The sequence below is a fragment of the Neovison vison genome, chromosome 4, assembly GCF_020171115.1.
Source record: "Neovison vison isolate M4711 chromosome 4, ASM_NN_V1, whole genome shotgun sequence".
Classification (NCBI taxonomy): Eukaryota; Metazoa; Chordata; class Mammalia; order Carnivora; family Mustelidae; genus Neogale; species Neogale vison.
In genome coordinates, this window is record NC_058094.1 from 175,138,700 (window position 1) to 175,166,600 (window position 27,901).

The 27,901-nt window shown below is 38.1% G+C and overlaps 1 protein-coding gene across 18 annotated transcripts in view; it reads left to right on the plus strand.

Annotated features, from left to right (window-relative positions):
* Positions 1-27,901, plus strand: part of HDAC9 (histone deacetylase 9) — an 872,408-nt gene that overhangs the window by 465,082 nt on the left and 379,425 nt on the right. For 15 of the 18 annotated variants that reach the window (XM_044246154.1, XM_044246156.1, XM_044246162.1 and 12 more), the window contains 4 exons: positions 2,354-2,476; positions 5,712-5,922; positions 6,380-6,597; positions 24,829-25,092. In XM_044246154.1, coding sequence (XP_044102089.1) covers positions 2,354-2,476; positions 5,712-5,922; positions 6,380-6,597; positions 24,829-25,092 — 816 coding nt within the window. Of the gene's footprint in view, positions 1-2,353; positions 2,477-5,711; positions 5,923-6,379; positions 6,598-24,828; positions 27,475-27,901 lie in introns of those variants that run through there. The other 3 variants (XM_044246168.1, XM_044246167.1, XM_044246169.1) reach the window with 1 other exon arrangement.

Here is a 27,901-nt window from a genome sequence, read left to right on the forward strand (position 1 = left end):
CATTTATTCTTTTCCATTAGCCTCAGGATATGATTTTGCTTCCTCTCCTCCTCTAAAGCTTCCCCTACACCCATACGTTTTTTTATGGTTCCCGTATCCTTCAGTAACGGTGGCAGAGAGGGCTGTGTAGCTTCTACACCAGTATCTGACAACAAATTTTGGTCAGTTTAAAAGTTGTATTGCGGATCCCAATGGGAAAGGGAATTAAGGAAATCACTCAGTTTCTTCATAATTGAAGCATAATGAGAGCCGCAGAATGCCTATGAAGAATGGGTTGATGTCCAAAAAGTCCTTGGCACACAGTAGGGGCTGAAAATCAGTAAGCTGTTAGAGGGAGTGGAGCCACTCAACTGCGATATGAAACTTTAGCTGTTTAATCCTATAGTAAGAATATTCCCGAATGTCTTCACTTTTATCAAAGCCCACGTGAGCAGCTAGTCTGCTGCTGCTGTCATTACATCCAAGAAGAAATATTTTTCTTACTTTAGTGTAGGTTTGCTTCCTGGGATGCAGTGGGAAGATATTGCAGAAGTTCATTCTGGGAAACGAGGAGGGCCTCTTTCGTGAGACTCGTGGTGTGGCTTTGGTGCCCTTCCCACAGTGCATGTCCAGTCTCAGTGCTGTGATAAGCAGATACAACCTGGAATGAATATTATACATCACTTGAAGTGCTTGTTTTTCCACATATATTTCTCTTCTCTGAAAACAGATAAGTGAATGAAGTACCATTTTATTGTAAATTACTATTTGCTGCTAATAAGCTAGTTAAAATATTTTTTACTTCCTCTAACATTCTTCTTGTTCAAGCGTATATTCCAAACCAGAAATTAATGTTAAAAGCGTATGAGTGTAAGCAAAATAAAAGCTTGCCTTTTTAATTAGAGCAAATAGGCAACTGCTACTCAGAGCTCCTAAAGTCATGCAATCTCACTGTAATGATGAAAGATCCTCTCCAGCAATCGTCATTCAGTGGCATTTTAGACAACCTTAATTTTGTAAAGGGTTGCATCTAAAGTCAGTATAATGTTAAAGGTTTCAATATGCCTCTGGGTGTTCATGCACAAATATCTGACTTTCTTTTGAGAAAAAACAAAATCTGACTTAGCTTGGAATTCCAAGTTGCAATGAGGAAAAAAATCTCCTTTAACCTTCTGCTCTTATTATGTTAAGGCTACGACTCATCTCCAAACAAACGTATGATTGAGGTGATGTTTTGGAATAACATCCTGTGTTTTGGTGGCGCATCATTCTTCAGTGACATTCTGAGGTTGCATTGTATTAGCACATGATACTTTCCCCAGTTAATTGATATCCCAGGTTTGTCCAGGGGAAAATCTACAGCTCCCCCAAACATGCTTGACAAGTTATTATATTTACTTTAGTCAAAGCCCGTGTGTGCAATATCCCTCTTGGAGGTGGTCTATTATTGGAGTCCCATATGCTTTTTGTTTGGGAAGAAAGCAGTCACTGTGTCATACTGTTACATGGAGTATTCTTTTTCAGGGATGTTGTTCCCTTGGGGACCATATCGGGCCAGAGTTCCTTAGTCTAATAAGACCTTTGTACCTCTTATTGTATAAGAGTTCTGGGAGGGAAGCAAGAGTTAAACAGAAAATGTAATTCAAGCAACCATATTAGGCCACATGTGGGAAAACATGACTCTTAGTATTGGATTAAGAAAAGGTATTTGTTGTAAAAAGGACTGTGATGCCAAAACATTCAAGGTATTTTCAAGGTAAATGAATCCTGTTGTGGCACAGGGAACTTGTAACATTTTAGCATTTAGCTTAGCTTCTGAATATGAATGACCTAAACATGCACACACGGAGTTGTCTATTCATAGATTTTATATTTAAAAAACCATGCTATTAATTATAGAAGTCCTATATGGTGATATCTAATCTAAGATTTTCTTGTGTGAGTGTTCCCATCAGTAAAGTGATGTTTAATCTATATAAAGATAATGATTCTAGCAGTATTAGATACATACTCATCACTCAGTAATACAAAAATACACCTGTAGGAATTAGTCACTTTAATTGTTGTACTTTACCAACTGATGGTAGCTACATGGACTATGGTTGATAAAGGTAGAATTTTAAAAAGAATTTTGCACACCAAACATTGAAGCCCTTTCTTTCAGATTCCATCATTGTGTCTAATGAGCACAATTTTATTGTAATTTTTACATGTAACTTTCAGATACAGAAATCATAAAATAAACAATTAAAATACTTCACTATTTTGACAAATTATGATAATATAAAATCTTTTTTCTGAAATGTGAACATTTTACAGTAACTTTTATGATATAATAATGTTTTGAGACTGTCTTTTCATTTTTTTCCAACAGCAAATGGTGTCCCAGCAACGCATTCTAATTCATGAAGATTCCATGAACCTGCTAAGTCTTTATACCTCTCCCTCTTTGCCCAACATTACCTTGGGACTTCCGGCAGTGCCAACACAGCTCAACGTGAGTCATTACACAGCGACCTGAGGGATACTGTTGGAGGGAAACCCTTCTTGCATTTCTCATATATTCAGACTTCAGGGAAACTTGGTAGAGTTCGCTTCTCCTAGAATTCACACACTTCACTCTGAGTTGTGCAGAGACGTTCAGTTTGATTTCAAATTAAAGAATTACACTGGTTCCACAGTATCTACTACATATAAAAATAATAACTAACATTTATATAATGTTTTATAGGTTTTAGAAAAGAAAGCACCTCCAAATCTATTACCTTAGTACCTCTGCAGAGCCGTCCCATGAAACAGAGATTACAGGCCACATTTTTACTGAAGAAGTAGCTGAGACGTGGAATACTTAAAAGCCCAAGGTCACAGAGCCATTGAGTAGCAGTCCTAAGACTCAACCCAGGCCAGTATTGAGAGTCATAGCTTCCAAAGCAAAGCAGCATATGTTTATAGAATTTATTTTGTGAATGACTTTATTTTCGGAATTTAAGTTATGGACTCTGCGGTACTCAGGAATACATATCTGGAAAACCTCTCTAAGAGCAACATTAAATTCTTCCCAGGAGATTCAGAGTGAATCAATTACTTTAAAAGTCCTGACATCTGAAATAGGATCTCTGGGAGGTAATTGTCCTACTAGCAGAAGATAGCAATAGTTATTTTACACATATTCCCCTAAATAATATAAATTTTAGCCATTGTAAAAGACTTGTACTCTTTCCCTGGAAAAATTCATCCGTGAACTGTGAGTAAATTAACTTGTACTTATACAGAAGTCATGTGATACATTGGGTTTAAAGAGAAATTTATTTCAACCCTTGGCACCAATTTTGTCAGACTTTAGCAGTCAAATTCACGTCTTTTACAATATGCCCACACCAGGCAATTTTTTAAAAGTTGACCATTTTGTGCCTCATTTGTTTTCAGAATTTAAGCCCTCTATATGGTGGGCTAATTTATGCACAAGCACACCTGTACTGACATTTTAAAATTATAAATTTTGTAATTGAGTTCAATCTATATTATGTAATCAGTCTAAAAGATATCTGGTTATATTTGGTATTTTTTTTTAAAGATTTTATTTATTTATTCGACAGAGAGAGATCACAAGCAGGCAGAGAGGCAGGCAGAGAGAGAGAGAGGAGGAAGCAGGCTCCCTGCTGAGCACAGACCCCCCGATGCGGGGCTTGATCCCAGGACCCTGAGATCATGACCTGAGCCGAAGGCAGTGGCTTAACCCACTGAGCCACCCAGGCGCCCCATATTTGGTATTTTTTATAGAGTGGAATGTTATCTTACATGATATAGTAATCTTACACCAGTGAGGAAAAAGCAGGATTTGGATGTTGTTTTATATCCGGAATTGAAGACGAAAGGCTTAAATAAACTGATTTCAGTTACCCCCTTGAAATTTCACATGAAGCATTTGCAAATGGTTGGTTCTCATGAAAAGAAAAAAAGGAATTACGGATGAAGCTGAACATAAATATTCATGGATGATGTTTTCACATTTCCACTTACTAAAAATTAGTTTTTCTTTTATTCTTTTATTTCCTCTTCTTCTGATGATAAGCAAATAGTGACACAAAAGCTTCTTATGACACATGAATAAACATTTTATGTCCACCCTTTTTTGCGTGTTCTAAGTCATTCCTACCAGCTAACACAAACATACAACACTTTTAATGTGGTCAGAGAGAATTTTTTCCCAAAGGACCAAGTACTAATGCCAGACCATTTAATGTTTCAATGGTAATACAATTTGGTACCGTTGGATGAATAAACCAATGTGGTTTGGACTGAAGTTTCATTTTTCTTTGCTTCCATTTTGGTGTGGATGAGGCCATCACAATTAATTTTTCAAGCTTAGCATTGCTTTGGCAAAGGGATCTCTAATATTCCATTTCCCCACTGAATAGTGGGAAATTTTTTAGGAAAAGAAGCCAGGAGAAGGAATCACTTCTAGATTAAACATTGCATTGACTTGCCATGTGACTAAGACAAACCATTTACCTCTTTGTCCTTCAATTTCTCCATCACTGAAAATTGCTTTGCTTCCCTGGTGCACAGTAATTTTGAAAGATGAAACATGAGTTTTGAAAAGAAACACGCCACATAATTTTGAGGTATTAGACTTCTGCTTTTGTGATACCAAAATTACCTCCATTCATTAAATTCTTTGAATAGGATAATTCATTATTACTATTGATGATATAATTATTATTACCTTATTACTGTGTTATCATACATTTCAAGTTCTTAATAGCATTTTTATTTGATCTAATTTCACTTATAGTTTATGTTATTAAACAAAAGTATCTGAAGTGTCATTTTCAATATTTAGAGATTTGGGGATCTGTTGTGAATTAATACAAAATACATGTTTAAGTCAAAGTCCTGCATATTTTATATAACCTTTCATTGGGTTGGCTGAAGAATTTTATTTTAAAAATTAAATATTAGAACCCTATAGCTCTGTGAGCTTATTAGAGGAATTGCTCCTTTTGCTTGAAACTCCAGAGCTACAGACAGTTTTATCTCCAGCTTCTTCACTGCTATGATAGAGTCATTAGTTTAGCAATTTGAATCCATTTTACATTGCCAGTATACCTTTTTACTTCAACAGTATGCTAAAACATTTTTTAAATAAACTTCCCAGTTATTAAGCCTAAAATTAGCATCATTTTCAATGTGGAAAAGAAATCTTTATGTTCAGTACAACGGCACTCAATACTAACTTATTTCCAATAGTTCAACTCTGTTTTTATTTCTCACCCAATAATTTGGTTGGTTTGAAAAGACACACTGTTGGACAAAAGAGGTGGAGGCGATTAAGAGGTACAAACTTCCAGCTGTAAAATAAGTAAGTCACAGGGATGAAAAATACAGCATAGGGGAATACAGTCAGTGAGATTGTAATCAGTTCGTCTGGCGACAGATGGTGACAGCCCTCATCAGGGTGAGCACATCTGGTATATACAGATGTTGAATCACTATGTTGAACACCTGAAACGCGGGTAATATTGTATGTCAACTACACTTCAATTGAAAAAAAAAAATCAGAAGAAGAAAAAAAAGACATGCCGTCATACATTTTCCTTACTTAGCTATCAGTCAGATGGGGTTTTCTTTTGGGTGGAGGGAGGGAGAATTACAGAATAAGAAACTACGCTAATGCTGTGCAGACCTAGTGGGTGAAAGAGGATTACCATCTCTGTTACTTCTTGACACAGGCTTCGAATTCACTCAAAGAAAAACAGAAGTGTGAGACCCAGACGCTCCGACAAGGCGTCCCTCTGCCTGGGCAGTACGCTGGCAGCATCCCAGCGACTTCAAGCCATCCCCACGTTGCTTTAGAGGGAAAACCCAACAGCAGCCACCAAGCACTCCTGCAGCATCTCTTATTGAAAGAACAAATGCGACAGCAGAAGCTTCTCGTGGCTGGTAAATAATCATGACACCATTCGTGGATCATTTTAGGGCTTGATTTATCCGTGATCTGTCATAAGGTCTTTTTTTAGCTCAAGACCCTCCTAAAGATTGAAAGCGTCACACAAGGGTGTCCCTGAGTCTTGGTCTTGTGGGAAAGGCTACTCTTCCTGTTTATTCCTCTAGACATGTGGTGGGGGGAAACACCGCACCTTATTTAACCTTCATACATACTGAGGCCAATGACTGGTGAGTCACCAGTCAGGTGCTTACCTGTCTGGTGTTCTGGCACTTCTCCCTCCATCCCCTACAGCCTAGCTTTCTTCTGATGTGTGCCTGGTAGAATCACTAGTTTTCATCACATTTATCTCCTATATCTATTTTCTGTGGGTTTTGTGTGTGTGTGTGTGTGTTTGTCTATTCCTAAGCAAAATTGTACATATGTGTACATGTATATATATTTTTTTTTCAGGTGGAGTTCCCTTACATCCTCAGTCTCCGTTGGCAGCAAAGGAGAGAATTTCCCCTGGCATTAGAGGTACCCACAAATTACCCCGTCACAGGCCCCTGAATCGAACCCAGTCTGCACCTCTGCCTCAGAGCACGTTGGCTCAGCTGGTCATTCAGCAGCAACACCAGCAGTTCTTGGAGAAGCAGAAGCAATACCAGCAGCAGATCCACATGAACAAAGTAAGCCCCCAAGTCAAAGTCAGGAGGTCACAACCACCAGTGGGGAAAGTGGGGTTCCCTTCTCTGGTCCAGGCACACAGAAAGAAAATGTCGGTATCTCCGCATCATCGTTGACAGGAGATTGCCATCCTAGCCCTGGGGACAGCATCACAATATCAGTATTTTTACCCTCATTACATTCACAGCATGTTTGTAGCAACACTGAGATAACTGATTGGTGAGGGCTTCTATGATTGAGGACCTGTTTGAATTCAGAAGCACCTACAGGCACATGAGTGCAGAGCCCCATTTTTTTGGTTTCATAGAATAGGCTTGGGGCAGAGTTGAAGGTGGTGGATTGACAACTCAAAAAGTTCCCACAGGTGCAGGCAGATACAAGGTGAGCCCACAAACTATTTCTCAGCAACTTGTATGTATCCATGTTCTATCTATTTTTTAGCATGCCCCATTTTATTCCAAACTGCATTTGAAGCAACTTCTCAGAAATGTGTGGTAATTTTCTGGCAGCCTTATTGTGGCCAAGTGGGAAGCTGCTGTCCGTATCTCACCACATCCTTAGGTGCTCTCCTGTTGAGGCAACCACAAAGAAACAGTGATTACAATATAACAACGTCAGGCAGGCCAGGCCCGTAAAACATCTTCTGTGAATTCATAAGCAAACTCGTCTACTCAGTTTTGACATTACCCTCCTCTATGACAGGTTTACAAAGCTGAGTCTTCTCATTCCTGGGCATGTTATTGTCATGATCATCGTCCCAGATAGCACGATTCTATGAACAGCATGGTTCATATCCTATCCTTTGTTACTGTATCATCTACAAGTATCTGTAGAGGTATGATTATTAAGAAACGCCATTCTGTTTACTAAAGGTAGCTAAAAATTGGCTTACTGCGGAAGAGCTTTATTGCATCGTGACAGAAACAAAGCAGTGCCTCATGGGTAAAGGTCTAATCACCCTTCTAATGGCAGTAGGAGAAAGGGGTTCTTCATCAGGCACTCACTTTTCTGCAGGCAGGGCAAGAGGTTTTCTGTTCTCACAGGCAGAGCCAGGAAGGGAGCTCGGGCTGAGCACCATACAACTGAACAGCCCAGCCCTTTGCTGCCTTCAAAGATGATGTGGGGGTTGCGGGGGAGGGAGATGGGCGCTGGCGATGGATGGCCATGGCCACTGTCTTTCGTGCTGTCTCTTACTACACTGCACATGGCAGTCCATGATACCACATGCTCTTTATATACCATCAGGTTGATGCTGTTATTGCTACGACATTTCTCTAAATTTATAAAATTATTTTGTACCAAGGCAGTCTCCCTGGAGGAGACCAACTTCCTTCTTGTAAGAGTGGCCTGGTACTCATTGACTTGAATGTGACTCTGTGATTGTTTGCTATATTGTGGTAGAGTTTGGCTTGTTTGTTTTGTGGTCTCTCAGCACTACTTAAAACTACAACGTATTTACTACATAAATTTACTACGTAAATTGTCTGGTGACTGATGCGAAAAATTTATGAAGGAAGAAAAATTGGGAATCCTACCTTTTGCCTCATAATATTTTGTTTTGTTTTGTTTTTGGGGTTTTGTTTTTGTTTCTTGTTTGTTTTGTTTTAAAGAGAGAGAGAGCAAGCGAGCAAGGGAGCATGAGCAGGGGAAGGGCAGAGGAAGAGGGAGAAAGAGAGAATATTAAGCAGGCTTCATGCCCAGTGCAGACCCCAGTGCAGGACTCAGTCTCATAATCCTGAGATCATGACCTGGGCTGAGAACGAGAGTCTGATGCTGAACTGAATGAGCCACCCACCCACCCCATTGCCTCATAATATTTTGATCTGGAATTAAGTTCATTAGATTCCTAGGAATACTTTAAAGAATATTTTGGAATACATTATTTCAGACTCTGGGGTATGCTGATAACAGAATCTTTATATTTTAGTATCACACTTGAGATTTTGACAGGCGGATGCTAACCTCAGTCACATGGAAGAAACCAAGATGAAAAGCAGGCATTTGCATTGAGCAATGAGAAAAGCAAATCTTATCAGAGACCTTCTCCCATGTGGAGCTGATTCCTTGGAATCTGTTAAGAATTCTTCCCAAAATTAGAAACAAACCTATACTTTCAGGTACATGTTTGTACAGTGGTTTGATTATTAAATCTTGTCTTAATTAGGCAAAATGAAGTCCAGAAAACTTCAAAGTACAAAGCTGATCTTTATATATTAACCCCTCTCAGCTTGGGTGTTTAGATTACTCAAGCAGGTCTCTTGTTGGCGGTTCTCCAAGTATGTATTCCATATGTTTGGTCCAATGGCATATGCACATTGGGTATTCTCCAGAGTTTGAAAATATTTCACCTGCCCTCAATTGTCTAAGGGAACAGAGAAGAATCTTATTAAAGAAAATATTGAATTTCTGTCCCTATTCTGAAGTATTCACAATAGAATTATCAAGAAATGAATTGTTACTGCTCTCCCTTCCCTATGAGGTGATGAAAACATTTATTTCACATTATGTGAGGGCCATAACTTAGATGCCAAAACCAAAGAGTTTCTGTATGGTCATATATTTAGCTACACTCTAACCATTTTGAGTTGACCATTGATGAGAAATAACCACAGAAACTTTAATTTATATCATTTTTTTCCTGGTATAACACATGAATCTGTATTGAGTCATGTCAGATTAGAGCCAAATAGTTGGCATCATAAAAACATGGTCCTGTTCTTGAGCAACTTACTATAGCAGGAAATACATGCTCACATAAAGACGTAGGTGTGCAGATAACGTATTTGAAAATGTCCTTTCCGTTTGCTCCCTCAACTTTTTTTATGGTTCTTTTTCTAAGATTTGGAGAAGCAAAAAATGCAATGACAATGAAGAAAAAACCAAGTAGATTTATCTCTAAACCTGTATCCAATGAAATATGATTGTCCTTCCTGCTATGGAATTTTTAATGATATAATGGAATTGCTAATAATCCTTAGAAGAATTAAAAGCAAAGCTGTCCTTTTCAGAGCAGAGTATATACAGTAATTGACTTACTAAATTTTGAAAACTTTCTAATATCTTGCTATTGTTTGAGTGCATTTATGAAAGCAGTCATTCTTGCCTGTTGTAACTCTACAACATAAATATTATTAATCATACTAAACAACTTACCTACCCCTTGCTTATTACTTTAATGACATTTACAGCAGAAATGTGTATGTCATAACATAGTTATCTGTCTCATGCAGTTAGGATGTAAGTATTTAATAGTTTAGCAGAAATACGACTGGAATGGATTTACATAGTATTTGCATTGTTATACAAGCTAGATGGATTTACATAGTATTTGCATTGTTATACAAGCTAGAAAGGTGAGTGGAAAACCCATCAGAATGATTTGTCTCTCTGGTCCATCAGTTTGAATACTCAGTTTTCAAGGAAAGTATTTTGAGAAGTTTAGCCATAAGAAAGTCATGGCTTGCACGTTTCTTTGTTTTGTTTTGGTTTTTTTTTGAGATATTTAAAATGAGAAATATATTTAAAAATTTCTGTTACTATCATATGGTATATTCTTTTTTTTTCTTAATTTTTTTTTATTTTTATTATTTATTTGACAGACAGAGATCACAAGCAGGCAGAGAGACAGGTAGAGAGAGAGGAAGGGAAGCAGGCTCCCTGCTGAGCAGAGAGCCAAATGCGGGGCTTGATCCCAGGACCCTGGGATCATGACCTGGGCCGAAGGCTGAGGCTTAACCCACTGAGCCACCCAGGCGCCCCCATATGGTATATTCTTATAATGATGACTTGTGAGTTTTTTCAAAAAACCAAGAGTTTCTTTATACTAGCATCAAAAGAAGACTGTTGTTTTTCCCAGTTATCTTTCATTTTTTTATTGGAAGCTTAAAAGGCTTTCTAAAGACGAATCTTTCCCATAGATACAAAATGGCAAACAAAAAAGTAAGAGGGTATTGGTAATTTTCTTCTGGGCTCATTCTAAGTTTAAATATTGCAACAGAATTTCTGGAAAATAAGACTGTGATTAGTGAAAGCAAAACACTCTGAAGTTACTTGACCGTTTTTATGATTTTTGAAGGATTCCAAGCACTACCTAATTAATAGAAGGGCAAATCTCTAGTTGTATCACTATTGGAATGATATACAGAAATTTTCTTCAGTGTCTTCATTCATTTTTGTTGTGAGATAATTTGGATAGATTTCTGCCCCCTACCCAATGAAAACATTCTTTAAATCATTTCTGTTATAGTATTAACAGAATAGCATTGATGCACACTAAATTTCTACTTTAACTAGAATTTTTCTAGTACCCATATTTTTGGTACTCATTCTATCAAACCCACATGAGCAGAAATTTCAAGAAACTTCTTCATTCAGTACTTATTTGAAGGAAATACTGATTTATTATACTTTATCCATTTAGCAACTCATTGAATTCTTGCTTTGTGCCAGATGCAATTTTAGGCACCAAGAGAATAATAACATTCATTGTCCTCCTGGAGCTTACAGTGTGGGGAGCAGAGGAATGAAATATTCAGTAAACAGAGTAAACAGTAATACAGTATGTTAAGTACTTGGATAGGGGACATGTGGAAGAAAATTGTTTCTTTGAGGAAGTAAAACAAGACTTACTTAGTTACCTCTCTGAGTTATCTTGTCCTTTTTATATCCTCCTTTCTTCCTCCCTCCCTTCCTCCTCCTCTCTTTCTTTTTTCTCCTTTCTTTCTTTCTTGCTTGTTCTTTTTCTTTCTTTCTCTCTTTCTCTCTTGGTAATATGCTCTGTGATAAATATCTTATGCATTCCTTTGACTGGATATCAGCCAACACCTTTTTTAAAAACCCACATAAATCATGTGATGATATCTTCTATATGTCAAGGTTCACTGTAGATATAAGTATTTATTATATATTTATTACTGTGATACTTAGGCATTTTGACATGAGTGCTATTTTGTCATAATAAAAATATATCTAAGACAAGCTGAGTAAAGGAGAGGCCAAGCAGATGTCCCTGTTGCCCTTATTAAAGCAGGTAGATATTATGTCTGACAAGGAAGGCATGAATCTAATTCTCCTCAAGTGCTGGAATAGAACAAATGGGGAGTTTTCAGAAGAGAATTTGATTCTTTGAATAGTATCTCTTTTATTCTTTTTCTTGAGATAATTTTCTCACATCAGTGTTACATAGTCTTCATGACCCCCTCATGATTCATATCCACTCCTTGTCCCCGATCGTCCATCCACAGCAGCCCATGGGACCATATTCTTTGCTGCCTGTGGTCAACACAAACATAGCGTGCGTGTGTGTGTGTGATTTTTTTCCTTATAAAATATCCCAGAAGGCATTTCTAAAATAGAACTATTTTGTGCACTATTGAGCAAAGTGCATATTTTTCCAAGGAGATATATTTGAAGAACAACAACTATAAAGATGTAGCATTCCAGAAAATTTACATTTTTTAAGTCACACTTCCTATTATCAAACACCAAAGGAAATGCTTTCTATTAGCTTTATTTTTTTTTAATTTCTTTTTAGCGTAACAGAATTCATTGTTTATGCACCACACCCAGTGCTCCATGCAATTTGTGCCCTCCCTAATACCCACCACGTGGTTCCCCCAACCTCCCACCCCCTGTCCCTTCAAAACCCTCAGGTTGTTTTTCAGAGTCCATAGTCTCTTGTGGTTCATCTCCCCTTCCAATTTCCCTCAACGCCCCTCTCCTCTCCATCTCCCTATGTCCTCCATGTTATTTGTTATGTATTAGCTTTATTTTAACCCAGGTACTTCTAACCATGGCTTCCTTGTGAGAAGATTCACATTTTAAGTGTGATTAGTGGAGAACCATGAGCCAGTTTCTGCTCTTTGCTACGCCTGTTACTCCAAGGGTATCTTTCCCTCCCCTTCTTTTAAAAGCTATGCATCCTCCCACACCTTCTCCAAAGGTACTTTGGGTATCTTTTCCAAATACCAGCTCCCTGTTACAAGGAGGAGCCACTGTAAACTGGGACACCAAGCCAGCATTGTTATGTATGTCATCTTCTCAAACTTAACAACTCACTCTTTTTATTATCACAGAATTTAATGAGTTGTGTTTATTTTTAAAGATGTTATTTATTTGACAGAGGAAGCAAGAGAGTACAAGCAGGGGAAGCAGTGGAGGGAGAGGGAGAAGCAGTCTCCCCGCTGAGCAGGGAGCCCCTCAACCCTGGCATTCGATCCCAGAGTCCCAGGATCATGACTCAAGTCTAAGGCAGACCCTTAACCAACTGAGCCATCCCAGCGCCCCACTAAGTTTAATTTCCAGGGTTCGAGTAGGTGGACCAACATGACAGGACCAGCAGTTGACAGAGCAGGAATTCTGACATAGGTTGAATGACCCAAACGTCTATCCTGAACCTAAACTTAGGATTTTAGTGTTGTTTTTATCATGGAGCAAGAGACAAGATTTTCCTTTTTCTTCCTTTTTTTTTTTTTTAAATACATTTTTACTGTAAGTAAGCTCCATACCAAATGTGGGGCTCGAACTCACAACCCCAAGACCAAGAGTCACATGATCAAGAATCATGGGTATGCTCTACCAACTGAGCCAACCAAGCACCCTAAGACAACATTTTCCTAATTTTATTTTTGCCCAAAGTAGAAAGCTTACAATTAAAGGCAAGGCAAACAAACAAACAAAAAAGGAGGATGATCTTATTTTATGTCTTAATTTTTGGTATTGGTTTGGATTTGTCAAGATGAAGAAACTCCTTTTCCTGACCCCACTGCTCAACTTTTCTCACATTGCCCTCCATCCGATTAGTAAGTCGGAAGCCTCTCTACGTGGCTCTCATGGGGGGACATTCGGATATCCACTGGATCGTAAAGCTTCCCAACAGTGGGTGCTGTATGGCCAGGCCCTGACATTGCAAAACTGTTATTTTTATTATTTTTTTTTTTTTTTAGATTGGGGAAAAATCTTCTCATAAGAGCTCTGAGGGAGCCTGACGCTGAAAGTCTACTGACTTCATCAAGTTCAACTGAAATGCAAATTTGGCATCTAATCCATGGGTGGTTGGAAAATGCCTTGTTTTAAGTTTTGAAAAATGGATGAGTAGAAACTTGAACTGGGCTTTCATTTAGGAAAGTAGGCATTACTGTTGTCAGGTTTAATTTCTCTCTCTCCGTTTGACAGTAGGTTTCCAGGCAGAGTCTTTAATCAACAATTTAGGATTACATTTTGCCCATTAGATGGATAGTATGTCCAAAAACTTTAGCAGGCACCGAAAGGCAGTCTTAATTTTATAACAGTAAAAAAACCCCTAGATTATTTATCTATCTATAGAGGTTTATAGAAGAAACTTCGACTTTGCCCTTAAAGAGATGTTATTTCGACATGATTAGCCCAATGTAAATAGATCTGTGTAGGTATGTGCTGAGCTTCAAGAAAACCACTTACTGCCATCCCAGCTTACATCATCACAGGGAATTCATAGAGAAGCATTTCACTACATAATTACAAGTTGATGGTTTATAATATACAGAAAATGGCTTGTTGCTTTATTATTAGATGTGATGAAATCCCGTGTTTGTAAAAGAAACTAAATGACCATTTCAGTGGATTAATGGGTAACATTCACAAGCTTTCCCAGTGTTGCTTTCATAACTCAAAGACCAAGGGAAGGACCTCGACCTTTCCTTTTCACTCTGCACTGTTCATCTAGTCAGAGACGCTTTTACTGAATGAGAAAAACAATAGTTGGACATGACTATGAGGTAAGAAAATAGGGGAAAGAAAAATATCTGGGGAATTAAGCCATGTGAATAGTTTGACTGATGTTGATTCCAGGCTGTTCAAAGGGAAAGGGAAGCTAAATAATTCGGTTGTTTCTCAACCTTGACAAATAGTTTCATTTGACAGGATGAAATAATTAAGTCTTACTAAGGAATTTTTAATAAAGCTAAGTGATTTGTGGACATAAAAACCAGCAATGTGTGGCAGTCTCTTTGTTATAGATTTTGGTTGCTTATAAAGTCCTGATTTTAGTTTTTGTCCCTTGTATCTTCCTGCCCTTTGTCTAAATACATATGAAATCTCAGAGGTTAGAGTGACCCTGAAATGTCATACGATCCTAGAGTATTCCCATTCCTTCAGGCAGAATTGCATCCAGGGCTAACCTCCCATATCTTAAATGCACCCTTACTCTCTTGCTATCAACTTAGTTGTATCAACCAGCAATAAAAAATCACTTCTAAAAAATAATTTCCTGGTATGGAGTTGTTCATGGTGTTCCACAAAGATTTGCTAGCAACCATTATGCTGCATGCTAAAAATGAAAATAGGAAGGCATGTTCTTTCCCTTGAATGACCCATAGACCTGCAAACATATCATTCTAGTCAAAGAATGTTCTATATAATGAATAGTTCATATGAAATGCAACATCTAGAATGCTTGATGACCTTGCCAAGAGAAGTGTATGATGTCCTGCAGAATTATTTACTAATTTTGCAACTTTTGATAAAGTATTGAACCTCCTCATCCAGTAATTCTCTAATCTGCAGGTTTTAGAGGTTTATAGTGAGGAGTGCATGAAAAGATGTACTGAAAGTGCTTCGTGAACACGGTAAGCACTACTAAATTTTAATGCAGCATTTCTATTCTTCTGTAGCACTAATAGCTTCATTTTCCTTATTCTGTTAATGAAAATGTTGGTTTTCTGGAAGTGCTAAAATATTTCCAAGATACACATTTCCTACTTGCCTCAATCTTGCATCAGCCTACTTTGTTGTAAACCAAACCACTAAATTTGGTTCCAGCTTGAGCCTTTGTATTCATCATGAAGCAGACCTTGTTTTCTCTTTGGAACAGTATTACTGTTAATTATTGAATTATTTAGCGAGGTATAATTTATGCAGCAAAATGCATTCCTCTTGCTGTACAATTCACTGAATTTTCACAAATGCCTATCGTCACATAATACCACAGTCAAGATATAGAACAGTTTCTTCCCTTTCCAAATTTGCCTTGTGTCGTTCCTTTGTAGTCAATCCCAACCCCTACCTCTAACCCCTGGCAAAGTAGTTGATTTTTTTTTTACCATGTAGAGAACATAAAACAACTCACAAGTATGAAGGATGGCATATTTTAAGAACAGGCAGACATCAGCTCGAAATGATCTAAACCCTAGAATGTTGAAGTAAGAAGGGCCATAAGGGATTATTTTCAGAGGTCATAGGCGGACACTCTGTGGACTGGAGCCATTCCACTGAACTGCTGTTCATTGGTTTGCCTAGTATCTTAACAAGCATTTCAATTATTGGTCAGTCTTTTTTTTTTTAATTGGTTAATCTTTAAAAACAGGAAGATTTCAAATACAAATCTGGATTTCTGGCATTGTCAAAAAAATCGAAAATCTGGCTACATTGGGACCCATATTTCCATGTGGCCATTATTTTCTGGGGTTTATTCTTGGTCATCCATTTTTAAATAGAGCTTGTGCTGCTTTCCAGATTACCAAAGCAAGGGTCGATCAGTGGAGAGAAAGGGAGATGTTTATGAATCAATTGATTTGAAGATCATTGGCTTTGAGATCTTGTCTATTCTGAGGCTTAGTCCAAAATCACCAACGGTGACTTTCCTTAACTGTGCCTCTGTACGTTACCATTAAAAAGCAAAGAAAGAAATCTTTGCAAGAAAGTGTACTATCACCTGAAGATTGGAAAGGGGATTATTGGTGGGGGGAATGCTATTATGTAATAAAAAGACATAAGATTACAAAGTGTTGTAAAAGAAGGAAAAATAGCTCATTTGTGTTCTGGTTAAGTCTTGTTACACTCTCTTGCTGGGGATTTATGTTCTGAAAGCTGATCTTTCTGTTTCTACTTTTGCCTACCTCAATCTAATCTTCTATAGCACTTGGAGTAATCATTTACAAATACAAATCAAATCATGTCACGAGCTTGTTTAAAACTCCCCAGTTGCTCCTTATTGTCAAAGGATAAAATCCAATCTTTTTGTGGCCTACAAGGCTGTCAAGATCTGGCTCTTGCCCCCATTGCTGACCTCATCTCCCACACCCTTCCCTTACTTACTGACCTTCAGCTTTGCTGGCCTCCTCTCCAGTCTGTGGGGAATGTCATTTCAGCCCCAGCAGTTGTGTTAGTCACTGTTCTGTATGGAATGTTCAACTACCAGATCTTCTCATAACTCCATCTTGGTATTGGAGTCTCTCTTCACTCAAACATCACCTCTTCTGAGGGTCCTTCCCTGCCCATACAAATTAGACACAGATGCTCACCCTTTTCCCCATCACTCTCTACACATTAAGTTCCAGTCTTCAGTTGCTTATTTTCTGCCTCTTCCTCTGAGATGTTGCCTGATGGCACTTCTCAGGGTGTGGCATATAGTAAGTGCTCAATAAAAAATTGTCCAATGAATGAAAGAGTAGGTGGGTAACTTTCTCTAACTCACTGGAAACACTGAAAGGAGGAAATTTTCAGTAGCCTTTCCAGAAGTTAACACTTGTCTAAGTTATTGAATTACTAGTGTGATTTGAAACCAGAAAAAGGATATTTTAATTGCAGGCATTGTTTTAGACAACCATTAAAGTTATACAGACAAACATGTTTTTATTTTTATTTTTTTTTTTAAAGATTTTATTTATTTATTTGACAGAGAGAAATCACAAGTAGGACAAGTAGACAGAGAGGCAGGCAGAGAGAGAGAGAGGAGGAAGCAGGCTCCCTGCTGAGCAGAGAGCCCGATGTGGGACTCGATCCCAGGACCCTGAGATCATGACCTGAGCTGAAGGCAGCGGCTTAACTCACTGAGCCACCCAGGCGCCCCCAAACATGTTTTTATTAAGAATTCACTTCACCCCTAGATTAGTTTTATATCTCTTCAATATTGGTAAGAAGGGAGATTTTTCAGTTAGACTTTTAATTAGTGTGAATAATGAACCAATATTTAGAAAATATTTCTCTCTTGTTATTTAGTTTGTGTTCTTCTGGCAATTTCCCTAAAATGCACAAAAGTGAAATGGCATAGAGTATTTTGGCTTGAGGGGGAGTGCTTCGCTAAGTAGACCTCTCAATTTGAAAGCCCTCCATGCTCTGCATGTTGTTTTTGAGAACAGTTGGTACGTACCTAATCTATTTGTGATTTGAGACAGAATTTTATCATTGTTTTAAAATCTAGTTTCCTTGGAGCTTAAGGGAATGGTTTCATTTTCCAAAAGAAGAATTTTGCATTTATTTAAAAGAAAAAAAAAAAGAACAAAAACAAAAACTCGTGCCATTCCCCAAGTAAAATCTGTCTTCAAATCTGAGGCAAAATAAGAAAGTGATGAGTTGGGTTGAAGGTCACTTTGCATAGTTTAATAATCACATTCAAACACTTGTGCTTAATGGGTTGTTGACAATTTCAGAAAACCAGATGTCCATCAGTAACTGACTTAGTCTTCATACACTCTTGTTCTTAGTTACCCTTCCAAACCTGAAGATATTTGTGGGGACGTGAAAGATCTCCTCGAGAAAAATTCAAAATACGGAATTTAAAGATACTTTATTCGATAGCACTTACACTTATGTTGATTTCCAGATTTTCTCAAACAGTGTAACTTACACAGAGGAGCTTAATGTGCTCATGTGTAAAGGTTAGCAGCACAGCCTTTAAATATTATTTCATGAATTCTACATCGTTTGCCAGTAGACTATATGATATTTAACATGGAATATAAAACATCGAAATTATGGATCTGCCATAATTATGAGCCTAGCAGGGATTGACAAGAATGGAATGATCACGCTTAAAGATGTTTGAAACATAGATAAATTATCCTGCCCGGTCTATAGCATGTCATTGTGAGTGCGGAGGAGTGTGTGTGTGTTACAAGCCCAGAGCGGTCATGGATTGGCCACTCCGTTCTTGGTGTTCAGGATGATCGCCGTCAGTGGCAGGGAGAACATGAGAAACACTGACAGATGAGGAAGAGCATAGATGAAAGGGAAGGAGAAGGAGAAGCACAGCCATGATCTTCCTCTCAGCTGGGTTCCCCACCAAAGTAGTGCACCTGGTGTCAGACGAATGACACACGGTGTGTTTTACAGATGGGCCCTCGGCCGAGAGTCACACAGGCTCGCACATTTATCTGTCACACAGATGTTTCGTCTTGTGTTTTGTAGCCAGCAAGGCAACCGCTCAACTTTGCTGGGGGATCACCTCCAGATGTTCAACCAAAGGGAGACTCTGCTACCCCACTGAGAGTAAGCAGACAGCTCCTCCCTGCATCTGGGGCCACTCAGCGACAGTACAAATTAGAAGGGGCTTCGCCCATACCGTGTTTGTAATGGTCACATTTGAAGTTCAAAAACACATACGACACAACACAATTGGAGTCTTGAATGTCTTCAGAAAGAGCCAGAAACTTACAGACAACATCAAGTAATTTTTTTATTTTAAAAATCCTAAAATAAGTTAAACCCGGCAGGCAGGTTTTCTGTGACTTTGGTCTATAGATTTTTCTTGCTGATGTTAATTGCTAATTTTTCCACGCTGGCAGATTTGCAGGCTTAAAGAAAAACAGCTTTCATCAGATACCTGGAGTAAGAAGTGTAGGTTAACTCCTTCTCTGCATTTACAATTTGCAAAACCATCTCTCAGAGATCCCCATATATCACTTCTGTATTTTGTGAAACTTTGCAAAAGCACATATTTCATTTCAGAGATGGTGAAAAAGTGGTAGTTAATGCTCATGTAGACATTATCATTTGCTTCATGACCTGGGAAGGAAAATGTCAAACTGCTGTTACTGAACATCAATTAGGCTTTCGGGTATTTAGCAAAAAGATGAGCCAGAGAGAAACAAGGACAAGACTTGTGCAATTGGGTATTGCTGCTCACTGAGATGAGAAAACGAGGTGAGCAATACATTTAAGTAGGAGATGAATAAAGGGTTTCTTTGAGCTCTTTAAAGTTTTTGATACCTATTAGGTATTCTAGATCTAAGGGAAAATGTTAAGGAAGCAGCTGAATATGCAAATTTGGAGCTGGGGGAGACATTGGAGTTATTTATATTAATTCAGTTGCCATCAGAACATGGCTGCTTCAGAGTAGAATGCAAACTGGAAGGGTATAAAAAAGATTCTGGGTTTCTACTCTTTTTTGTTTGTTGGTTTTTGGAGATGGCTCAGCTTCTCTTGGACATGAATTTCCTTCTTTATAAAATAAGGGTTTGAAGAATGCTATTAGAAATTTTCCAGTGACTACATTTATATACTATATGTATATAGTCTGTACTCATAATTTACTGTTTTATGTCAAGAAACTTTTTTTTTTTTTTTTTAACAAACCATCAAGGAATTCTGCGCTTGGAAGATCATTTTGCCATTTGGCCGTCTTGCCCAGTTATCATAGCGTTACTCATTCTGGCACTTTTCTCCTTCATGTTTCCTTTAGTACATCACAAGTGTAGATGAAGCCAAAGGAACTGACTAGAATAAATGGCATTGTTTCTTTATTGCACACGGAACATTGTTATATATGCATCTGTGTCCATGAGGTTGTCAATACTGACCAAAACTGATTCATGGACTAAACGATGAGGTTTCTGGGTTACATCTGCGACCTCAGAAATACATTAACAGGTCAGAAGGTTTTTTGTTAAAATGTACATATGATATATTCTGTGAACACTAAGCCTTTGGTCACTATTTGAGATTTTCTTTAACCTACTTGGTATCTGTGGAAAGTTACATACCAAGAGTTAGCACATAGTTTGGTCTTTAGTTGTTGTAATACCAGCCTCTTACCATCAAAGATTCTGTGATTGTGTCTTTGTGGCCTTTGTGAAGTGCTTTACCTTCACTGACACTTATTAACATCCTAATTAAATTGCCACTGGATTTGGCGTGAATGTGGTCATTACTGACTTTCAACAGGAGAGTTTTCGGTCAAATAGTGCAGATGAAAGCCTTGCTGGCGTGAACTCTAAAGAGAACAGAAAAAGAGAAATGAAGTCAGTAAAGAGAGATAACTCAAGGCGTTTTGCTGTGAAGGGAGGTACATAATGGTGTTGGCGGGGGGAGCAAGGGAGGTTTTATTTAAAATCACTTTGAAAATGTGCAAATAAGAATATTCCAGCAGAGAGGGGAAATGTGTGTTGGAGAACAGAGTGGATCATTGCAGGAGTAGACAGGATCCAGACCGTAAGCCAAGGGATTGGCTGAGATAAGAGTGCAGACATTGCTTTCAGAAGAATGGGAGCAAGGGTGAACGGGCAGCTTGGGAAATGCGATGGTAGCAGGATGTTGAGTTTCTCTTCAGAGGCTTCTGCTTCTCAGTGAAATAATAAGCACAGGTAACAGCAGGTCGTGAAGAAGAGGTCTGGATTTTAGAGGTCTGAGGAGAGAGGAGGTAGTTTGAAATCATCATTGAAAGAGTGGGAGTGAATTAACTAGAGAAATGTGGTAGGATTGCCAGGCACTGAGGGCCCTTTTGAGGGTTTTGCACATGAATCTAAAGAGAAACATTCAGCATGATGATAATTCATTTGTTTGTTTCCCAGCTTATTCAGCTGCTTGGGTTTGGCAGAGCTGTAGTATTAACTGAGGTTGGAAGTCTTACTTTTCCAGTAAAACTCGTATTCAAAAGGGCAGGGGAATTGAAGACCATGTAAGGGAGTGATTTAAAAAAAAAAAAAAAAAAAAGATTTCTTTATTTATTTGAGAGAGAGACAAAGAGAGAGAGAGAGAGAGAGAGAGCAGACTCCCCCTAAGGGTGGAGCCCAACATGGGACAGAATCCCAAACCCTGAGATCATGATCTGAGCTGAAATCAAGAGTCAGATGCTTAACCGACTGAGCCACCCAGGCGCCCCAAGGGAATAATTTTTAATAATGGAGAATGGAGCCTAGTCCAGCAAGGGGACTGGACTTGGTGGGGGGGTGGGGAATTGGTGGCAGCAAGAATGCGTTAGGACTGGTTGGGGTCAGAATATTCTGAGAAGGAACCAAAAAGACATCATGTTTGAAACTGATTTAAGAAAGTGTACAGCTACCAATAAAGACCAGGGCTAGGGTATGATCACAGCTTTGGGCGCTGAGGTAGAGCAGAGAAAAAGACCATCGGATGTGAGGAAGTCAAGGTAGTGAGGGGCCATGTTGGGACTGGGACTGAGAAGGAAATAGCAATAGACTTTCCTTTTACTTAGCAGGCGGTATCTGCAGTTCCCTCTTGGTAACTGAATAGTCCCTGTAGTCAAACATGGAAGTTGCAGAGTCATTCCTCAGTAAGCAGGGACTTTTGATGGGACCTTTCCAGAACAGTGGTCACGTGCTCCCTCATGGACCTTTCATGAACGGCCCCCTCAGTTCCTGTCTCATGGCCACACATCCCATATGGTTTTCTTCTATCTTCCCCACAGAGACTCTTACATGCAGGAACTTCTGAACACCTCCCAGAGGTGTCTGCCTGACTCCTACGTGTCCTTGGTCCGCCAGCTCTGATGCACTAGCTCCCATGAATTTTCCTTGCTAAGGTTTGGTAGCGAGAGGGAAATGTTCTACAGCTCACCAAGCATCCACCCAGAAGATGAACTGCAGCCGTCTGCTTGCAGATTGTCCCTCCAAGGGGCTCTTGCAGCCTCCTTCACCTGACTAATACCTTTCCTTAGGTCAGTCCTTCTCCCCACAAGAATCTCTGTCTGAGATCTGAGGTGAGCCATAGAGGTAAGGGTTGACTGATGAGCTCTCTCTCTGAAGAATAGGTGGATACTTGTCACCCAAAGTCCCTATCTCTGGTGTCCCAGCTCAGACTGGGACTTTTCTATTAAAATCCTACCTCTTTCCTATGGTGTCACATGCTCTTTTTCTAACAGCTGATTACATGGGATCCTTCAGTTGTAGAGTCAAAGTTCAGGAATATGTTGTCTCTTACCCCAAAATCACAGCAATGTGCAGGGTATTATGTATTTATGTTATGAAGAGCTAATTAGCATGGATACAAAAATCCTGCAAATAGTTTCCTTAAAAAGTACTTAGAGACATTTAAAGCACAATGGGATGATTGTTCTTATGCTGATAGCCCCAGAACAACAGATGTTAGGATTGTAAGCACAGAGGAAATTAATATTTAAATTGACTTCTTCATTTTGACATAAATTTTGATTGGTATATGTTCTCTTCGCTTGATTATGTCTAACTTAAGATTGGCGGTGTTTACATTTTATTTGTGGCTTTATCCAAAATTGTATTTTATTTCTCTAGAGTCTTATTCTCAACCCAAACATATTATAAACTGTGTCACTCTCTCCAGCAGCATCTTCCAGCATTCTCCCCACCTTCCTGTGCTCAAACCCCACTGGCCTTTCATTTCCTCCAATGCACTGGACCCCTTTTCCAGCGCATGCACTGTGCCTTCAGCCAGAAATGCTCTCTACCCTTATCTCAACCCCTCACGCGCATGTAACTAATGACTCCTCCTTGTCTATCCTTCCTCTTTCGTGTCTCAGCCTAAACATAGCACCTTCTCAGTGAAAGCTCCCTTAACCACCCATAGTTCCGCTCGTGTGGCAGCTTGTGTGTGCTCTTGTAATACCCTGGGCTTCTTCCCATGTCATTTACCATACTTGAAAATATGAATAAATTTATCTTTTGGTTCCTTTCTAACACACTAAACTATAAGCTTTATGAGGGCAAGGTGATGGCTGTTTTCCCAATGCTGAGCATGGTGCCTTGAACCTAGTTGGCATTCAATAAATATTTGTTGCACAAATGAAGGAAAGCGCCCCAATAATTTTACAGACAGTGAAAATGAAGGGTTTCATCGGTATATGTACAGCCATTTGAGGTTATGTGACCTGGAAGAAAGTCTATTAGTCTAAAGAGGGTAAGACAGCCTTCAGAGTTGGAGTACTTTGGTATTCTAACTCTAAGCATGGGTTCAGTCTTAAAAACATAGGTGTGGAGGGGGGACAGTAAGCTTAAGCTATACCAAGAGAAATAGGTATTCATGATTTTAGCCGTTGTATTCCAAGTGTGCTGCTCACATGGGCACTGAATTAACAGAAAACTCCAGTCACTCTTGAAACCACAGTTCAAGATCTGAGATCTGCAGATGATCAGTCACTGTGGTCATTGTGAATCGAAACAAGAAACCTACTGTGACATGAAATCATCTTGAGAATTTTACCCCATTTATTGAGCTTTTATACTGTGATATTTTGCTGCTGTTTAAGTTAGGGTCTGTTCTCGTTTTGTTGTTTTTTTAATCATTGAGCAGTTAATTCATACACTTCTGAAGATAAAGTACAATTTAATTTATAAAATAAAGAAAATGTATAAATAATTTTCAGATTAAAAATACTTCCTTCTTTCCTATTATTTAATTTGGATATAGTCATAAAACATTTTTAGTGCTATGACAATTTTTTTTAAATCCCACATCTTTTTTTTTAAAGATTTTATTTATTTATTTGACAGAGAAAGATCACGAGTAGGCAGAGAGGCAGGCAGAGAGAGAGAGAGAGAGGGAGAAAAGCAGGCTCCCTGCTGAGCAGAGGGCCGGATTCGGGGCTGGATCCCAGGACCCTGAGATCATGACTTGAGCCGAAGGCAGAGAGGTTTAACCCACTGAGCCACCCAGGTGCCCCAAAATCCCACATCTTTTTAAAGTCTAAGATTTCCAAATCAATATCTCCATGTTTTACCGGTATATATAAGAAGGTGTTTTATCATTTGACCATTCAGGTATGGGAAAACTAGACAGACAAGGCATTTGTGCTCATATTTTATAGGGGCTGACATCTGTCCAAAAAATGAGATTGTGGAAGGTTTTCATTACCTTTCCATTAATTCCATCCCATTTTCTCTTTTGAAAAAGAATATGCTCAGGTTTATTTGGATTAAATTGTCTCAGTATGAACTGCACTTATCAAAGTTTCATAGTTCCCGCTGAAAACGCTTGTTTACCTTTCCCCCACCATTTTCTAAGTGTGTGAAAGGGTGACCCATGAAAAGAAAGCACTCAGAGACCTCGTCCTCTGCCTACCACACCAACACAATCTGGCGGGGATGGGGCTGCTTCAGATGTAGTATCACTGAGGAAGTTTGTCGCATACATATTCATTCTGCCATTGACGTCCAGAAACTAGAAACCAGAACGTACTGAAGTAGAGTCATTAGAAATGAAAGTTTGTTTTGCTTCTCTGTTACCACCAAGAACTATTGAATTTTGAACCCCTGAACACTCTCTTCTAGCTGCTTTCGAAATCTATTGAACAACTGAAGCAACCAGGCAGTCACCTCGAGGAAGCGGAGGAAGAGCTTCAGGGGGACCAGGCGATGCAGGAAGACAGAGCGCCCTCTAGTGGCAACAGCACTAGGAGCGACAGCAGTGCTTGTGTGGATGACACACTGGGACAAGTTGGGGCGGTGAAGGTCAAGGAGGAACCAGTGGACAGTGATGAAGATGCTCAGATCCAGGAAATGGAATCTGGGGAGCAGGCTGCTTTTATGCAACAGGTAATAGGCAAAGATTTAGCTCCAGGATTTGTAATTAAAGTCATTATCTGAATATGAAATGCATTGCCGGTTTTGGTAAATGGATATTATTTCCTATCTGTTTATATTTCTGAATGATTTGATTTTAGTGTTTAAGGATTCTACTTAATGCAGATATATCTATATAGAGATTTCTCTATATACTGATTTCTATATAGATATCAAGGTTTCATTGAAACTCCACTGGTAAGGAAATACTTGTTACACTAAAATTATACTACATAAGTATACAAGTAATTAATAGGCTTTAAATTCATCCCAAAGCCTGCCACACCAATTAATTCTAAGGAAAACGAAATCACTGTTGTTTTTAGTTTCTCTGTTGAGATCAGTGACTGCTGGGTATAGTCACCCAGTCTGATCAATGAAACGTTCTATTCTTCTTTTTTTTTTTTTGATATGTAGAATTCAATTTTCACAGTGTTGTACATAATGTATCATACTACAGTCTTGAACACTGTTAAAGGTAGTCTGCCCCTTCCTTCCTCTCTCTTTTTTGTTAAGTTAAATGTTCTGGTTACCATGCCAATAGTCCTTAGGTTATTGTATAGAATGCAATTGAAAATATTAGGAATAGAGGTGGTTTTAAAATATATAGATTGCAAAGTACAGCACTATTTTAAATATTACATTATGTGTCACCTAGCACTGCTCATTTTACTTTTATCTTGTGTTATTTGATGACACTGTCTATCGAAAAAGATCAAATGAAGCTGTTGCAGATAATAGCCAGAAATAATGTGCAGCAGTATGGTCCAATCAGATACTATATTGTATCTACAATTGTAGAAAACACAGTAATGGTATGATCATTATCTGATACGAAGTCACAATCATGTTTAAAAGAAGAGGGTGTATCATATTTTATAATCATATCACTAGGATCTCTTAGATAGAATTCCATAGTGACTCGGCATATACCATACCACTTTGGCAAATAAAAATTTAGGAAAGTTAGGTTTAACAACGGAATCTACTTGTATATAATGCACCTTCAGAAGGACTGTGTCCTTTGATGCTATGAAATACAAACAACTTTGAAGGCAACAGAAGACTCTGTTTATTTAAGTCCGTTCTTTGTCAGGTTCCTGCTGTTCTCCTACAGAAAACTGATTCTATGAGGCTGAACAGGAAATGCCTTGTGGAAACAGGAAGTCCAAGTGATTCATGTAATGAGGAATGTAGGGGAAAAAAAAAAAAAACGGAGGATAGTGTTTTACTCTTTCTGTTTTTAAAGGGCACTCTATGAATTGATTTATTGTCTAAGAAAATAACACCGCAAGTAGGGAAATTGTTAAGGAAGCTTTTCACTGGAACATTTCCTTCATACTCCCTTTTGATATGTTTACCTTGTTTTATAGGTTTACTTTTGTTAAGCTAGTTAAAGATTCGTTGTATTAAGACCCCTTTAATATGGATAATCCAAATTGACCTAGAATCTTTGTGAGGTTTTTTCCTATTAAAATATTTATATTTCTAAATCCAAGGTATTTGAAGGTGTAGTATCCTGTTTCAAAGGACATACAGCGGTTTTGCCAAATGTAGACATTGTAACAACTGTATGTTATTGGCACGTGTTGTTTACATTTTGCTGTGACATTTAAAAATATTTCTTAAAAAAAGTCACTGCTAAAGATACATTATCCTTTTTTAAAAAGTCTCCATTCAAATTAAATTAACATAACTAGAAGTTAGAAAGTTTAAAACTTTTCCATATAATGAAAGTCCTTCTGATAATTTGACAAATACCTATAATAGGCAACTTTTCCTATTAGCACCATATTTTGGTTAGTATATTCCTTAAGATTAAAATGATTCTTTGTCAGTTGTTTTGCATTAAAAATATGGCATTCCTAAGATAAAATTGTATATTTTTTCCATCTCATAAATATTCATTTTCTTTAAAGTCTTTTTTCAATCTCATAAAAAAGGGATAGTGCATCTTTTAAAATACATTTTATTTGGGGAGGAACATGTGGCTGAGCAGACTTTTGTATAATATTACTTCAAAGATATGTAATCACAAACAAAAAAAAACCTATTTTTTATAATGTCATTTGAGAGAGCTTCATCAGTACAGTTGGTGGACATTAATTGTTTGAATTTGATAGTCTTTGAATTTAATCAAGAAACTACCTGGAACCAGTGAAAAAGAAAGCTGGACTTAATTCATCTTAGAATTAATTGATAAATGTCTCTTTTCAAATCTACTGTATTTATTATAATTTACACCCTTGAAGGTGATCTCTTGTTTTGTGTTGTAAATATATTGTTTGTATGTTTCCTTCTTGCCTTCTGTTATAAGTCTCTTCCTTTCTCAAATAAAGTTTTTTTTAAAAGATCCCCTTTCATACATTTGGCTTTGTGTAAACTTGGTATACTTAATCGGATCTGAAGCTGATGCGCTAGGTCTCATATACCAAAATCGATTGCCATTCGTTGTTGAAACAAGAAAATGAAGATATTTTGAGCAGTTATTTCTTATGCCATTAAAAATAATTAACCCAACAATGATTTTAAACTATTTATGTCAGCCATTATCAAATAGCAAACACATGTAAAATTTGTTGCCTTTTCCATTTCCCAGTGTGGCCTCTTTTTCATGATATGTTATCATGTTTGATGTCGATTTCCAAATATAAAATTTTATATAAATAAATGTTAATTCCTAACTTTGCTCAACTTAAAAAGATCATTTTTAAAAAGGTTAACATAATCCCTCCAGTGTAACAGGCACTCAATAACTATCAAAATAAATAATTCTCCATGT